This window comes from Nestor notabilis, unplaced genomic scaffold, assembly GCF_000696875.1.
Source record: "Nestor notabilis isolate BGI_N333 unplaced genomic scaffold, ASM69687v1 scaffold28347, whole genome shotgun sequence".
NCBI classification, from domain to species: domain Eukaryota; kingdom Metazoa; phylum Chordata; class Aves; order Psittaciformes; family Psittacidae; genus Nestor; species Nestor notabilis.
In genome coordinates this window covers 23,792-39,889 of record NW_009938421.1, presented here as the reverse complement: position 1 = coordinate 39,889, position 16,098 = coordinate 23,792, and the positions used below count along the sequence as shown (strand labels likewise).

The 16,098-nt window shown below is 41.5% G+C and overlaps 1 protein-coding gene across 1 annotated transcript in view; it reads right to left on the bottom strand.

Moving 5' to 3' along the window:
- Positions 1-1,233: 1,233 nt before the first annotated feature.
- PPEF1 (protein phosphatase, EF-hand calcium binding domain 1) overlaps positions 1,234-16,098 on the bottom strand; it is a 28,629-nt gene continuing 13,764 nt past the window's right edge. The window contains exons 6-16 of the mRNA XM_010019308.1: positions 15,232-15,278; positions 11,596-11,762; positions 10,034-10,070; positions 9,408-9,557; positions 7,140-7,337; positions 5,535-5,720; positions 4,706-4,848; positions 3,989-4,095; positions 2,838-3,001; positions 1,897-1,981; positions 1,234-1,427 (exon numbers count right to left, since the gene is read on the bottom strand). Coding sequence (XP_010017610.1) covers positions 1,234-1,427; positions 1,897-1,981; positions 2,838-3,001; positions 3,989-4,095; positions 4,706-4,848; positions 5,535-5,720; positions 7,140-7,337; positions 9,408-9,557; positions 10,034-10,070; positions 11,596-11,762; positions 15,232-15,278 — 1,478 coding nt within the window. The remainder of the gene's footprint in view (positions 1,428-1,896; positions 1,982-2,837; positions 3,002-3,988; positions 4,096-4,705; positions 4,849-5,534; positions 5,721-7,139; positions 7,338-9,407; positions 9,558-10,033; positions 10,071-11,595; positions 11,763-15,231; positions 15,279-16,098) is intronic.

Genomic DNA, 16,098 nt, shown 5'->3' with positions numbered 1-16,098 from the left:
TGGAATCTTTCCCTACCCAAAAAGCACTTTGGGCACACTGGATGTACTAAGGCTGAATTAGGTAATGCTGTTTTCAGAAAGTGCCTGACCTGGCCATGCTTCCCCTCATGTCCATGTATTTCTCTCCAACTGGGACATGCAAGAGATTCAGGTCTCCCCACTCTCCTCTCTGGGCAGGTGGATGGGACTGGTAGGAACAGGAGTATTGGCTGGCAGCCCAGGATGGGGTGTGGGGGCACTGGGCTCTTTCATCTTGCTGTGTTCCCAACACTCAGTTTCAGAATTTGTCAGTTTACTTGGTACAGCATTTATGCTTAACTACATGCAAGAATATTTAGGCGTGGTAGTATCAAAATTTGTTTACTTGGGATTCTTGTCAATTTCTGTGTTTTAAAGGTCATCTTCAGGAAGAGTGTGTTGTACGCAGATGTGCGTAGGATTCCAAAATACGGGCAAAAAGACACTACACTTAAATGTTACTGTGGAAGCCAAAGCTTTATTTAGTGATCTAGCATAGGTGACATGAGCATGCTGAGGCTTCAGCCTTCGTTGGGGTGACAAGTTATGATTGTTGCTTAGCTCCAAATGCCAAGAAATGCAGGGAAGAGTAACCAGTGGCAAGAGGAAACCTGGTGCAAGAGTAAATGCCATTCAACTAAGATCCTCCTGAGCTGTGCCTGTAAACTCTTAAGGAGGAGGGTAGGTAGTGACCTGGAATGTTGTAATTCCACTGTGTCATGCAAGGAGCAGGATTAAAAGCAAAACCGTGTATTTTAACTAGATGGTGTTCTGCCTTGTTTTCCTCTCCGGGGCTGTTGTGCCTGTGGTATCACCAGGGAGGGTCTGGTATGTTCCTTATGGTTACCAGTGCTGTTCTCAGCCATTGCTAAGGGCTGCTGTCAAACATGCCCAAGTTTCTCATCTCATGGGGCTGAAGGTGCATCCGCAGCAGTGTTCATGGCTTAGATGGATGGAGGAGATGCCACCAAGGGGGGAGGATAAGTTGTAAAGGTACTGATATGGCAGTGGCACAGTAATACCATAAGCAGTGGGTTTTCATCTCCTCGGTCTCATTACTGTCAGGTGTATGTCACCCAAAAGGGACAAAAGAAATGCTTACGCAGTGACAGCCATGAGTACCATATTGAGCCATTTATTACCGGTTTCCCAGACTGCTTATGATTTCAATGGGAATGTGAGCTGCCATGATAGTCCACAAGAAGATCTGCTTTTTCATGAGTTTGCCTTTCTCTCTAGTCTATGAACCACATGAAAGGCCTCTAAAAACTCATTGAAGTCAATGTAGCCATCTTTGTTGTAGTCTATGCTGAGGACTAACTTGTCAAGGGATTCATCGGTTACATCAATGCCCAGGTGAGAAGTGAAGAGTTTCCATGTGTGGCGAAACTCCTCAAGGGAAATCAGACCTAAAGGAGACAGGCAGAAGGTTGCTTTCTCTAGTGCTGTTTCTCCTCCCTGCATTCACAAAAGCATGCATGCACACACCTTTGCTGCAAAGAAGTTAGCTGCCTATCATGGCTTGGGTGTATGTTTTGATTTCATGACTGAAGTACATTTTCAGGCAATGATCTAATGCTTTCAGCAGCAGATTTGAGAACATGTGAGATACTAGGAGTGGAAAGGAGAAAAAGCCCCCAAGAGAGCGAAGCCAGTACTGGAGATGGGCTCTGTGAGAATTTTTTTCTCAAGCTGGGCTATGTGCACTGTCCCTTATATGGTTACAGCCTGACTGCTTAAATTAGTCTTCACTAAACTAGAAAAGTGACATCACCTCTGGTTCCTCTATATTTGGAAGCCTTAAGGAGGAGACACAGTGGGGAAAAGTAACTGGTACAAGTTTTCTAGAACTGGCACAGTGAGGTTACCTAGACCTACCTGAGTGATCTTTGTCAATGATATTAAAGATGATCTCCAGATCCTTCCTGTATCTGCACAGTGTTTCCACCAAAGCTGGCTGAACCTGGGTTTGAAATCACATACAGGAAACAATTCAGTCTTTGGTTCGAGTTAGTCTAACCAACAGAATATGTACTAGCCAATTCTGTCTTCCCAGTTTAACTTGTCAAATGTTCAAAATAAACCCCAATCCTTGTGCTTGAGTTCCCTGGAATGATACTTTGTGCCTTGCCCTGAGCAATAATCAGCCAAAACCTGTCACTTTCAGATGGCAGGGCTGGAGGGGGAAGGAGCCCTTCACACCTCCTACCTTCTGTAATTATTTGTGGAAATGTGGATCATGTAGGGAACATGCTGTATGCCATGAGCACGTACAAAGTTTTTGCTGTACGTATGTGAATGGATCCTGCTGCTTAGAAAAATGGTGGCGCTAGCTAAGTACCAAAGCACTGTGCAGCCACTCGGTAACAGCTGGACTCTGTAAAAGAGACCTCAGCTGCCATTAAACCTCTAAAAGGCCATCTACAACTGTGACTCCCTCCCAAATGTGACAGGTGCCTGAACTGGCTATGGAGCACATTTGAAAAGCTCATCTCAAAAGAGGGAGGCTGGAAGTGATCTGGGTAGGATTTATCGCATCTTTTCAGTTACGTTATCTAAATGCCCTTGAGAGTCAACAGAAAGTAAGGAGCAGTTCTAGCATGTGATTCATCCAACCTATTTTAAGCATCTACCTTAGCAGGGAATGATGATGATTTGTACCATAGCAGTGCTCATTTCCTTCCAGTGACTATAAAAGGAAGCTTGGCATCTTGTTCAGCTGTAGCTGTCTACCCGATTGGCCAAACAACTGTCTTGTGCCTCAAGCTGCACCAAAAGCTGCTCCTCCAAGCCTTGCTAAGAGGTGTTTTCATCCTTACCTCCTTTACAGGTTGACTTATTTTCAGATCATAAAAACATGTCATAAAGTCAACTTCTCCATCTGGGGTCATCTGTACTAACTGAGACCGCAGCATCCTCCAGGGCAGTCCCAGCTGTAGGACAGACTCCATCGCAGCAGCCCAGTCATGGACAGAAATCCTGCCTGCCAGAAAGGGGCCAGTTCATGGTTACAGGCAGTATGCGACACAGCACTCACCCAGTCACCAGCATGCCTTCTTTCTAAAAATGGTTGCAAAACACGAACATTTTCTCAGTAACACTGGGATAAACCCCCTCACAACAGCGAGCAGCGGGGTTGGACTAGCCATTTCCTCACATCTCTTCTGACCTCAACAACTTTGTGATGCTATTATGATGTCCAGCATGTTTTAATACCTTTTCAGAAAACCAGATTATGTCATGAAGTATACTTCAGGTTTGAGCTGAGCTGCAACTAGAGAGACGTGGCTGAAAACCCAACAAGACAGAAATAACACTAAACAATTGTTCAGTGGCCAGAGAAGCAGTACCTTCCTGTTACTGATTGATAGTCCTTTTAGGGGCACAGATAACAACCCAGTCAAGTGAGAAGCCATCATAAGCAAAAAGTTGTATCTGTGCTAGAAATCATCTACTCCTTGCTCCTGCATAAAAGGTTCATGTATTGGTTTACCACTGGCTTTTCTTCAGACGTGTCTCCTAGTGGCACAGCCAGTTAGCCAGCTTTCCTCAGATACCTCTCCCAGACTCAGGGGGAGACTAGTTACCTCTCACCTGAGACCCCAGTTCCCTATCTGACAGCTTCTGAAGACACTCCTGAGTGAAGGTGGTGACCTTTCATCTTCTGGAGCTGGATCTACCTGCCCAAACTGCCCAGGAACAAACACCATTTCCTAATTTCCCCATGTGTTTCAGTCATTTTCTTTTTCCTACTTAAAGCTTCAGCCCCTCCAGTTGTTTTCTGGAGCTAAGCACCTGGTAAAACCTGTCCTCTGTGGTCAGGAAGAACATAAGCTCAACCAGTCCCTGCTGCTCTCTAGCCTTACACTGGCAGGCAGGACCCCTCTCCATGGGGTTTGTCCCCTCTGCCCCCCATGCTCATGGAAATTGCGTTCCCCATGGTGGCAACTGGGCAGAGAGGTGGTGTTACCTGTGCCACTGAGGTCATACTGTGCAAAAGCACTAGTAAGTTGAGGCTTGTAAGCATAAATCTTCTCTCGTAAGGACTTTAAGGCAGATGATTCAATTGTACCAACCCTAGGAGGGAAAAAGTGCAGAACAGATCATTGAAAGATGTAAATCCTCTACCATTTTATGCTTTTCAGCATTCATTATCGAATTCCTATACCCTTTAACATGTACTATGTTTAAGGTCATCCTACAAGACAACACGGGGGGGGATCCAAACTACAAAACCAACAAAACTAAGCCCCATAAGAATCATCTGCATTTATTAGATAATCACATTTATGCAGGTAATTCTAAGCTGCTTTGCATTAGTAAATGTGACCACAGTGCTAGGCGTGGCAGAGCTGTCATGATCAATTGTTTTGGCTCTTGATTGTAACAGGCTTTATCCAGATTAACACTGCAGTCTTAAAGCAGACCTGACAGACAGGTGCCAGCCCATTATGGGTCCCTAACAGTTGTCTGTTCTAACCACTTACTGCAACGAATTACCTTTGGAAGCTTCTCAGGAAACCAGCTAGAACACTTAGAACGTTTTGTCTCCTATATATATTAGTTTTTAAACTGTAAAATTTGCAAGGAAACCCAAGGAAAATAGATGCCTGTTCAATTACTCAAGCTATAGATTTGTGGCAGGTATTTGCATGGTAGGTGAGTACACGCTCATTGCACACTTTACCTGTCGTGAAGATTCTGCCTCTGTGTGTGCTCGCTGACTTGATACTGTACAAACCGAGGAATCAGTTCAGGATTCAGTTTGATATACGCTCCCCGGTTGCTCCCCTCTTCGTAATAGTTAGAGGCAGAAAATATAGTGATAACCTGGTCGTAGGAAACAAGGGAACTGGATTGGACAGAACAACTCTTGAGACTGATCTCTGAAACTGATCTTATAAAAACATGCAGGTTCCAAAATTAAGCATCTACATGTAAAACCAGAAGTCAACAACTATGTTGTTCACCAAATAGCTCGCACTTTTTGAGTAAGAGCTCCAGGCCTGTATTTTTGGCTTGTCATAGGAAGACTTCAATTCAGGGGCAGTGTGATAATAACATGCTGTTTAACAGAAATCTCTTTCTAAGAGAGACCTGGTTTTCAGGATTCTTGCTGGCTCCCATGTCAGAAAACAGGTCCAGAAGAGAAAGTAGGAAGTGAGAAGGCTTTTAGAGCCTTAGAGCGTCTCTTGCACATGTCAGAAAACAGGTCCAGAAGAGAAAGTAGGAAGTTAAAAGGCTTTTAGAGCCTTAGAGCATCTCTTGCACTGTATTTACACGTAACTCTCCTCAGGGATTTTGTTGATGTTCATGTTTTCACACAAGTATTAAGCCAGGCCCCACTTCCTGAAGCTGTAAAGAATTGTGTTTGTCAGAACTCTGTAGTTCGTTCTAACCAGCGCACAATTCCCCCAGTCTCATTTTAAAGAAGTCACTCAGTTTGCAGGCAAATATACTGTGGATGTGCCTATGAAATTCACAGGAGAATTCTACTTTACTTGGAAGCATCTTACCTTCCCATTGTGACTGATATCATAACCTTCTGTCTTAAATTCATGAGACCGGATAAGCATCTTCAGATTATACTTTTTAAACAGCTTGGCAGTGACATCAGGACCAAAGTAACAACCTCCTCCTCGACTCTTGTTTGGTGTACAGCCCCTTTGGCTTCTTGGATCACTCCAGAGAATGTCAAGGATCTATAAGTGGCAAATGCAAGCAAGTGAAGACTCATAGGTGAGGAATGACAGGCTGTGGCTCTTGCAAGTACTGGCCATAGCAAAAGCCACAGAGCACTGGCCAAAATTGCACCTGAGCTAACAAGTAGGCCTTTTTTCCTTTCAGCAGGGCATTCTTCTGAGCTGAAAGCTCTGCTTTTCTTAAGAAGCATTACCTGAATTTTGGATGAACTTTTTTCAGATGAAATAATATTTCAGAAATCTCCTTTACAGCTGAGGTTTCCAGACCCAAGTAAGCGCATCAGGAATAGTACCTGGGCTACTTCAAAGAGAGCAAAAGCTGCCTTCTTCACATACAGCTGTGAGAAGCATTTTCAATTTCCCAGCACAGACCTGACAAACATACAGGACAGTGGTTTCACCTAAACTAAGCTTGAGAGTGCCTGCTCTAAACATGACAAGAGTTGCCTTTGGCTTTACTGTCTTCAGTTAGCTTCCACTTCTAAACAGGATTTTACATTATGATGTCAGGATTCAGAAATGAGGATGAATTATCATGGTTTAAAGTTACCTAACCAAATAAGTCTGGTCAGTAGCAAACAGTAGGCAAAATGTGTTTGTTTAAACCTCACTGGATAAGGTTTACACTAATACATTCCACTTCACCTTTGTGTGCATGGCTCAGTGGATGCTTGGTTAGCTGGGAGAGTGTCAAATTTGGGGGCGTTACTTGTGCCCATTTTGTTAGTTTGTAGGTCAGATAGGTAATCTTGGGAAATCACATTTTCAGAGACAGGCTTCTTAAGAAGTTAAAGAAAACTGTCTGCCTCTTAAAGCAGTTGTCTGATGAGAAGCTCAGAAAAAGAAACTTACATAAAACTCAATCTGAGCTTCTGAATTGCTGTGCAAATTAAGCTTTTCAAATTGTCAGAATTTATTAAATTACAGTACGACAAGAGCTCCATATTGCCTCTAAGAGGAAATGAACGGCCAGAGGACGAAAACTATTCACTGTTGAGCAATCAGCCTGTAGGAGCTGGGGTTTTTTTGGACACAGTCAGCATTTAGGTGCCAAAACCACAGCCAAAGTAAGGTGTTCGCTATCACCAACAATTGCAGTCTGACCTACTTAAATCGACAACCATGTATGTGCCAACAGATCCAACCACATGAGGGCGTGCAAACACAGGTCATACTGAGCAGTTTCCTCATCATGGCTTAAGAAAACACTGGGTAAACTGTACTTGTATAAAAGCACAAGCCTTTCTTATCAGGTCTACAGAAAGCATCCAAGTAACCAATAGCTGACCAGTATACTCCCAACAGTGATAGGTTTCTTAAGAGGCAGTTCCCTCAGACCCAAACATACTGCCTGAACAGAGCACCAGCTGGTTTTGTGCAGGAGGGGTTCAGTATCAGTCTGTCTTTGGTTTCACATACTTGTTTCCATTCCTTCACAGAAGGGTCTGAAGATGAATTTGAACCTGAAGGCCCAGTGGAGCCTGATAAAGAGATGCGTTGTGTTTTCTGTGCAAGATTCTGGTTGGCAATCTGTTCACTGGGTCTGGTTGTGGGTATATTCTTCACATGGTCCTGTCTGACTCTTACTGACCTCGGAGGCTGAATCACAGATTTCACCTATTTAAAAAATAATAATTAAAAAGAAAATGGAAAGAGTTAACAGAACATAAACACAATACAGGGATGTTAGCTGAAAGGCACATCAGTCCCCTTTTTCTGTACTCAGTATTGAGCTCTCATAATGTCATGAACTCACAGGTTTGGTGAAAGCTACAGGTGGTTGTCACTTGCAGAAATTTTGCTTTTTATGTATCAGTGACCAACCTGTTAAGAGCTGCTCTCATAATCTTATTCATACCCACAGATTCATTCCAAGCCATAGTCAATCATAAGGTCTTATTATACAGTAAGTACAGTGTGGGCTCCGGGAGGAAACTTAAGTGGCCAGCTTCACTGGAAACTGAAAATATACATCTATACTGTACTGATGAAAAAACTGCATTCACTACTGTTCTGCTACAATACCATACTGCTATTAATTTGGCTAAGTGGAGTATCAGGAGGATAACAGTGAAATTTATGAAGTATTTTATCAGGCCTTTCATTGTTAAATCAACCTCCTCCAATATGCATGGGCATTTGATTTTTTTGGAGCTGTGTGCTGTGGCTCCACGAATGCAAGTTAATACAGACTCCTCTCCCGTGACTACCTTTTCTTCTGAGATTTTCTCATACTAGCTCATTTCCAAAGGAAAAGAAACCCAACGACAAAGCACACGCCCATGCAACCCCAAATTCTACTCTTTAATAAAGAAAAAGACTGATGCAAAACAAAATGTGAAACACTGGGTTATTCCCCAGTGCACTGAGCAGTATTTAAGACCTGTCAGTTTCCAGCTGTGCCAATTAAAATACATCAGTTGGCCCTGAGTGATACTGCCCCGAGTTGTGGCCCACGCTTGTCTCATTAGCAACACTCTCCTGTGACAACAGCTTTGACCTGTTAATTCTGCCTTTCACAGATACTCTGTCAGTAACATGCTAAGCCCAGCCTTGGTGAAAGTGTGGGCAGAAGCCAGGTCACAATTAAGACACCTACATCTGTAGTTAGGAACCCAATTTTACTGTGCACTGGTACAGCCAATAGAGTCTAGACTCCCATGACCAGAAGTATTAATTGCCCTTTTCACATCTTTAAGAAACAAGAGATACACCCAACTGTCCTCTAAAGCATTTATTTCTGCATTAGAAAACAAGGATAAGAGAAATAGCTCTTGATTTCACAGACATGGATGACAAGGTACACAAGGTCACTTAAATGTGGGTATCTCATGCCACCTGGGATGTTCTACCGTGTGTGTGAATTAACATTAGGTGGGCAGATGTCAACCAGGAGTTTGGTGGAAGGAACCTGTGAAGGTTTTGTCCAGAGGCAGGCAAAGGCCAGAGGGGACATCCCTACAGGGTGCTTCCATGAACAGCACTAGAGACCTATGCCAGAGCAATGATAAGACAGGATCTCCATTGATCATAAGGAGCCTCAGCACCCTCATCACAAGCAGACATCTCGATTTAGTTGTCCAAATTGAGACCCACACCATTTTTCACTGATTTGAAGGAGCTGTGTTTGCTCACCATTTAAGAATAAAAACCCCCAACATTTGTGTCTTCTAAATCCCTGAAACACAGTAGTTTTTTTCAAGCCCAGGTCTTGATGTTTGATCCTCCTGGAAAGGTTCTCACACATATGCAAAGCTAAGCCTCACAGCTGGAGAAACACCCCCACACAACAGATGGCAGAAGCACAGCCCCAGGACAAAGTCAGCGCTATCAAGATGTGGCTAGATCGATTTATGAAGTGTCTAGAAATGCCTGAGAATTAAATACTTCCCATACCTTCTGGCTGATGTATCATCACTACAGGAAGGAGGTATCTGAAGTGGTTTTAGACATTTTAAAGTCAAAAGACCCATGCTATTTTGCAGCAGCCAAACAATTGGCTCCCAACTGAAACTTTCTTCCCTAAGCAATGATTTAGAAGAAAAATAAGACTCTTTTTTGTTTTCCTCTTACATACCTTACACAGCAGCCATTTCTTTTCCTAATGCAAAGAACTTGATCTTAGAATTTGTACTGCTATTTTTTTAAAGAAAACAAAATTACCCCCATGTGAAGATGATCTTTTACCTTATTTCTCTCAAGCGCGTTCAGGAAATCCAAATCTGTGGTGTCTGAAATCCCTCCATGCAGGATAAGAACTTTGTTATCAATTATAGTGGCAAGGGGAAGCCAGCTAAAGATGTCTTGCAGAAGACACAAAATCTGATCCCTATGGTGCTGTAAAACATAGGTTCATATTAGACCCTATTTCTGGCAGATTCTACTGCTTCTAAGCTCAAGATTTTGCTGAAGTGTCTGCCACAGCCTGTACTAACATTCTGTCCAGGAGAGTCTCTGAACTGCAACATCTCTGCAACACTGTCAAACAAACATGTTCTAACATTTACTTCAGAGCCGTTTGATTGTCTCTGTGGCATTTCGGTTTTCTTCCATGTTCACCTCTTTTTGTGTTCTTGAGTGGCCTTAATGATGTTATTTATTTCATCCCATAGATCTTTGTGCATAAAGGGCTAACATTTCAAATTGTTTTGTCAGTTATTCTGCTAATAATCCAAAATAATTCCAACTACATTTCTAGAGTCAGTCAGTGCTACACCTAAATAAACTTGTTGGAAGTTTCCTTGTTTACACAGTTTTTATTTTACATGTGCAAGCCTACAAAGAAAACATATGGGAAGGAGGAGGACTCTTACCTTGTACTTCCTCGAAACTTCCTTTGTGAAGCCGTATCTGAAAATAGGACAGCATAATGAGCTGGTTTTCAGTATGCCCTTCTGCACAATTTTCTGTGCTACAGTGTTTGCCAGGAGTTTTCTTACCGCCTTTTTGTCCTGCCATACTGTCTCACTCAGTTAAAATGTGCTTTCTTCTGCTCTGTCTCAAGGATTGAGTTAAACTGATTTCTTGTATATACAAGAGATCAGGAGCAAAATCCAGACCAGTAATGATTAAGTGACCTTTTTCCCAGCTAAATGAAATAGCTTAGCAGTTCTACCTTTTGGATACCAGAGAGAAATTTCAAGGAACCTAACTGTTAACAGGCAAAAATTCCCACAAAAACTCCATGGAGTTTTTGTCCTAAATCACTCAACCTTATTAGATGATGTCATCTGTCATGTCTTTTCCCTCACAAGGGACATGGATTTTGAAGCCTCATTCTTTTAACACCGAGAGATCCTTGGTGGAAAGGGCATTTTCACAACACCCTAACTTGCAGCTTTCAAATTTACTGATGTGCAGCACAGCAAAATGCCCAGCAAAGACCCGTACACAGGGAAACATCTTTGCGCTCCATACCATCACAGACTTACTTAATATTTTCTACTATTTTAAGTGGGAATTATCCTACCTTATAGATACAATAACTGATCTTGGTTTATGTTGTGGGTTTTTTTTTTTATTAGGTGCTGGAAAAGTAAGTATCATGTGAACCTGATTCTCTTACATGGGTCATTAATAGGATTTGAACATGGGCCTCTAACTCAGCAATTTTCTTGTTAAAACAGCAATATATTCTGTATGCACACATCACATGATAGAAGGGATACAAGTTTACCCACCAGCCAGTCCCCAAAAGGCTTGCTGGGACAGCTTAGCATCAGAGAGAGTAGACTGAATAGTTATCATCTCTTTCAGATAATTTGCCCACAAGTCACACTTTCACTATAGCCAGAGACACTGGCCATGCTCACTCCTGTGGAAGAGCCGAGTACAAATGTCTGCATTAGAAAGAAGGGTCTCAGCTGTTCCTGCAGCGGGGCAGACCGGTACCTCTCAGCTAATGGACCTCCGCTCTGTAGAAGTGAGGATATTTACCTGCCCTTTGTGTCTGGGAAGTGATGTCTAAGTCTAAAGTTAAGTGAAATACCAGCTCCTGGTTTACTGATTCCATTATATTGCATACTTCTATATCTTTTGTTATGGTGTAGAAAAGCCAATGCTTTAACTGAAATATCATCCTTCCGTGCACCCCCCTTCCCTAAATTTGATACTTTGGAAGCTGCAGTAAGCCCATTGACTTCAATGGACTGTGATTAGGTCAGAGACAAGATACGACTCCTGTTCAAGTGCCTGTGTATAATGAGGATGCTCTTTACCCCCCTCACACATCTCAAAGATGCAAAGCTACACCCAAATACCTAATAAAATACTATTTCTGTTTTAATGTGACACAGTGGCTAAAGTAGCATTGAAAAGCTCCAACGTTTCCAGTGAAAGGCCAGATACTCCCCCCTCACTGCCCCCTAAAATCTACCTCAGGTTCATGATGTAGTCTTCATGGTTTCCTCTATTCAAGTGTAAATTATTGGGGTAGATAAGAAGAAATGCGAACAGGATTATAAGAATTTCCATAGAATTTTTCCCTCTGTCAACAAAATCACCGTTAAAGATGTAAGGGTTTTGTTCTGAAGGCAGACCATTCTGCAGAAGGAAACAAAACCAAGAACATTTAGAGATGCTGCTATCCTACTGCAATAAAGGAAATAGTGTTTAAATGAGATCACATTATGCTTCCAAAACTCAGGAGAAAGACTATAGTCCAGAGGACATCGAATCTTAATACAGAACTTCAAGAATTTGATTCCCATTGCTTTAATCCTGAAAGCATTACTTGAATTGTATTCACTTTACACTTTGCCACCCCGCAAAGCAAAGAGGCTAAATGCAAGTATTTCTTACCTTACTTTTTTCTGAAGATGCTTAATCATGAATGGTGACTTATCAGAAGCTAGTATTGTGAATGGATGGTATGTTTAATTAATTAGTTGTCAACATGTCAGTGAGTGCCGTCATCTTACAGAAAGTATAGCAGCAACTACGTATAGCTTCATCATTTCCAATCAAGAAGATTGAAATATGATTTCAATTTTCATTGCCAGAAAAACGAAACCTCTGTTTTCACAATTTGAATGCACAAGAATCATCAACAGAACCTCTATAAAATCACGTTACAACTGTGGCAGCCACTCTTAACAGGTTTGGCAGCATTGCAAGACATCCCACTTCCTGAATATAGCTATTGCATCAATGTCCAACATTTCCTATGTTCCTATGACATTCCTGGGTGTACTGCCTTAGCAGGTTTCTTGCAGGATGCATGATTTGGCCAGAGACTCAATTAAATGCTTAATTTGAATCCATTACGAAAAGTCTTTTTTGTCCCTATCAGTGTCCTGTGCTACTGTTATGTCAGAATGCAGTAGTGAATCCTGGTCTCGGAATGCCCATGGTGGCAGAACCCCAAATGCTGTAAATATGGCTTGCTTGGTTTTTACTATAGCCTCTCCCCAGCATTCTCCAAGTTAACTTAGAGGAGGCCTGTGGTTTCTCTCTGCTCACAAGAGTGGCAGTTCATGAAACTCTGCTAATGCAGTGGCTTGTAGTGGTTTTAAAAAAGAAAAGATCTATTTCAGGCGTGCAGCAGACAGGAGAAACTCAGAAGCAGGTCCTAGAAAGATGAGTTAATAAAAGCTGTGCCTTAATACCAATAGGCATGTTAATCATGAGCAGCTTGTCAGTATACAGACAGCCACTCTAAATGGAGTCTTCATGGAAAGACAGATCTACTGAAGCACTCTCTAGACTCTGTCATTCTTTTTTGGAAAAACTTACCTACAACTCTTAGTTTTAAATGAAAGTTTGGTTTGGACTTCCACCTTCAATGTGAAATTTTAGTTCTGTTCCACAGTCATGCAAAGTTTTATTTCCTTTTCTGTGGTTTTGACCAACAATAAGAGCAAAACTAAATTAAAGGCTGTTGCAGCCTCTGACATGTCGAAGAGGCAAACAAGACCCTCTAATGATTAGCAAGCTGCTGCTGGGCATCATTACTGTATCTTCTGGGTTAGTGGTTAATTAACTTCCATTTGTCCTTTGTATTTTCTTCAGGCTATTTCTATCCATAGCATCCATTTTATAGCAATACATAATTTAAAATTCAAACATTTCAAGGAATTTCAGGAAATGCTGTAATTTAATGGAGATTAATGCAAGGACTGAATGAACCTCAAACTGGCTATTGAGAAAAAAAGTAATTATCCTAGCCTCATCCAAACCGATTTTAAGAACGACTGTATCGACAAGCCATAGATTGCTAGCTCCTGTGTGTTTGCTGTTGGCAGCTTGTAAGAGTGTTATGATAAAGATTTCCTGGATGGAGCCCCACACTCAAGGTGCTGATCTGCAGGCAGGCCGCCCAACTGCTTCAGCAGCCATTTTAGCTCTAAACAGCTCTGTGTAGACCTGAGATCACTACACTCCTCATGGCACTGTTTTGGATTGCACCCTCTTGGTTTACGTTATGGGTGGTTCATACCAACTCAGAGGAAGAAATCCCTTCCAACTGAAACAGAGTTAAGGAAGCATAAACAAATGGATCCCAGAAGCTAACTGGGTTTGCTGCTCAGCTGAGTAAACTACTCAGAAGGAAAAGGAAACCCTGTGTTGTTTAATTTGCTTCTAAGTAACTAAGCAGCTCTATCATGTGCTCTCTGTTTTCTCAACCACTTTGAAATGACAAAATATTTGTCCATTTTACTAGGTTTGATGGAAGGACTCCTCTAGAAGCTTAACAAAGAATGACTAGGGGAAAACTCTAGTCCCTGAAGTCAGTGGGAGATTTGGTTCCAAATTTACTAAGTTAGGATTTAGTCCTTCCTTAGAGTTTTTCTCTTAGTAACATCCATTAGAGAGGAGGAAAAGCATCATCACCTGTTTCCTCCAAAAGAGTAAAACTCAGGCTGATTGCAGCTGTAAATATATCTGAGCATTTATCTTTAACATACACTTTCCCCATTCCAGATCCTGTGCATGAAACCAATCTGTATCCTACTCTTATTCCAGTTTCAAAAAGGGAGACTGTCAAATATTTTAATTAGGCAGTGAAAAGACTGCAAGCCAAGGACCAGCTAAATGGAACTGATAAGAAAAGTGGAACTCTCTAAAAAGGTCTGATTATACTTCAACAGGCTTCAGGTATGCACCTGGGCAAAACAACAAAGTTGCCATTCAACAAGTGTCAGATAAAGTATAACAAAGTTGGAAGCAGGGTGGGAATTACATCATTTAAACATCTGGTTTAGGTCACTTTGGTCTCCATTCAGTGCAGATGAATGTATAAGGATCAGGCACAAACCCTTTTCCCCGGAAAGCTCAAATCAAAGCTATATGAAAGGTGGCGATTCACACTAAAGATAAATGTGAAACTAAATACAGGAAATTTCCTGCATCTTCAGTAAACATACAATTGTGGAAAAAATAGCCTGGAGCATAATTTTTTTCACATCAGTAAAACAGAGCTAAGCTTTTTTAACATTAAAAAGTGATCAGTTGTTCAGGGATATATGAAGGGTGCCCTTGGCATTTCCATTTTGTGCAGACTATGTGATTGCTTCCAGCACTTAAAAACCTTTTAAACAGAGAACTCTTTTTCTTTCCTGTAAACAAATAATAATAAAAACCACTTTACAAGTATCAGTGGAAGGCCTAAGTGAAAGCTTCTGCATTTTTTTCTGGAAGGCCAAAATTATCCATGGTATAGTGTTACATCAGAAACTAAGTTAGCTCCTGGTTTTAGAAGACTTTAGTCAATATGGAATATAAACTGCAGCAGGACTTTGGAGATATTGGAAGCAACCCTCTTGAGTTCTGGTTCTGCTCCAGTTCAACATTTAGGAAGAGAAAGATCTCCTGGATCTCCTCTTTCTCAGTGAACAGGAGGATATGGAGAGGAAAAGCTATGACAAAGACACCATTCAAATTGTTCCACGACTCTGTGTGGGGTACATGCACACTGCATGTACAGTTCTAACAGTGATAAAGCAGACATAAATACGTGTTCTTAACAACAAGTCATGAAATAAAAATGCTACGTCACAGACTACCTACTTACCTTATAGAATATCAGCAAAAGATCATCCAGGTTCCCATGCAAATCTCCTACAGGAAACAAAAAGATGGGGTTTTGTCGTTTGGTTTTTTTGTTGTTTTTTTTTTAAACGTATTTTCTTACAGATGAGAAAAAAAAGTAAAAAATGGAATTATAAAAATGGAATTAGTCCAAATATGTTTTCCCCCATGTTCTCCCTAGTAGTTTGCTTTGTATTAGGATCAGCTTCATTTTAAGGTACAAGCTGAAGCTGCTTGTAAAATCTGGCAATTAAGTACTTTAAAAGTCTACAACTGTCTTGCATAAAGTTTTTGTCTTCCCAGCTAGATCTGAAGATCAGACCAGTCACACAGCCAAAGGTTCAACAAGGGAAATGGGCCTAAGACGAACAAACATATTACGAATATGAAAACCAGAAAACATTGCTAAAAAACATTTAGACATATGATAGACTTCTCCATACTAACAGGTTTAAATTTACTAAGTAGCCCACTATCTACAGCACAACTGAACACCTGTCTTACTCACAAACAGGTTTTGATTACTACAAGGCAGGATTTGATGGAGAGTGTCAAGAACTTGTATGCCTCAGTGCTAAGACAGAGGAATGAGAGATTTGGCCCTTTCTGCCAGGTTTATTTTGGAACAGGCAGGGGGATTTCACCCTAACACAAAAAGGATCACTGCAGCACAGCTCCCCCCACATATGACTAAATTTCATGCTCACAGAACCAACCTCACGTCTGTGACTCACCACCAAAAAGCCACAGCAGTTTCAAAACTGATCTTGTAATAATATGCTTTCACCACCAAAGAGTAGGAAAAGTGATGTTTTTACCCTGTCTACATGTTCTCTGTGCAGCTTCTTAT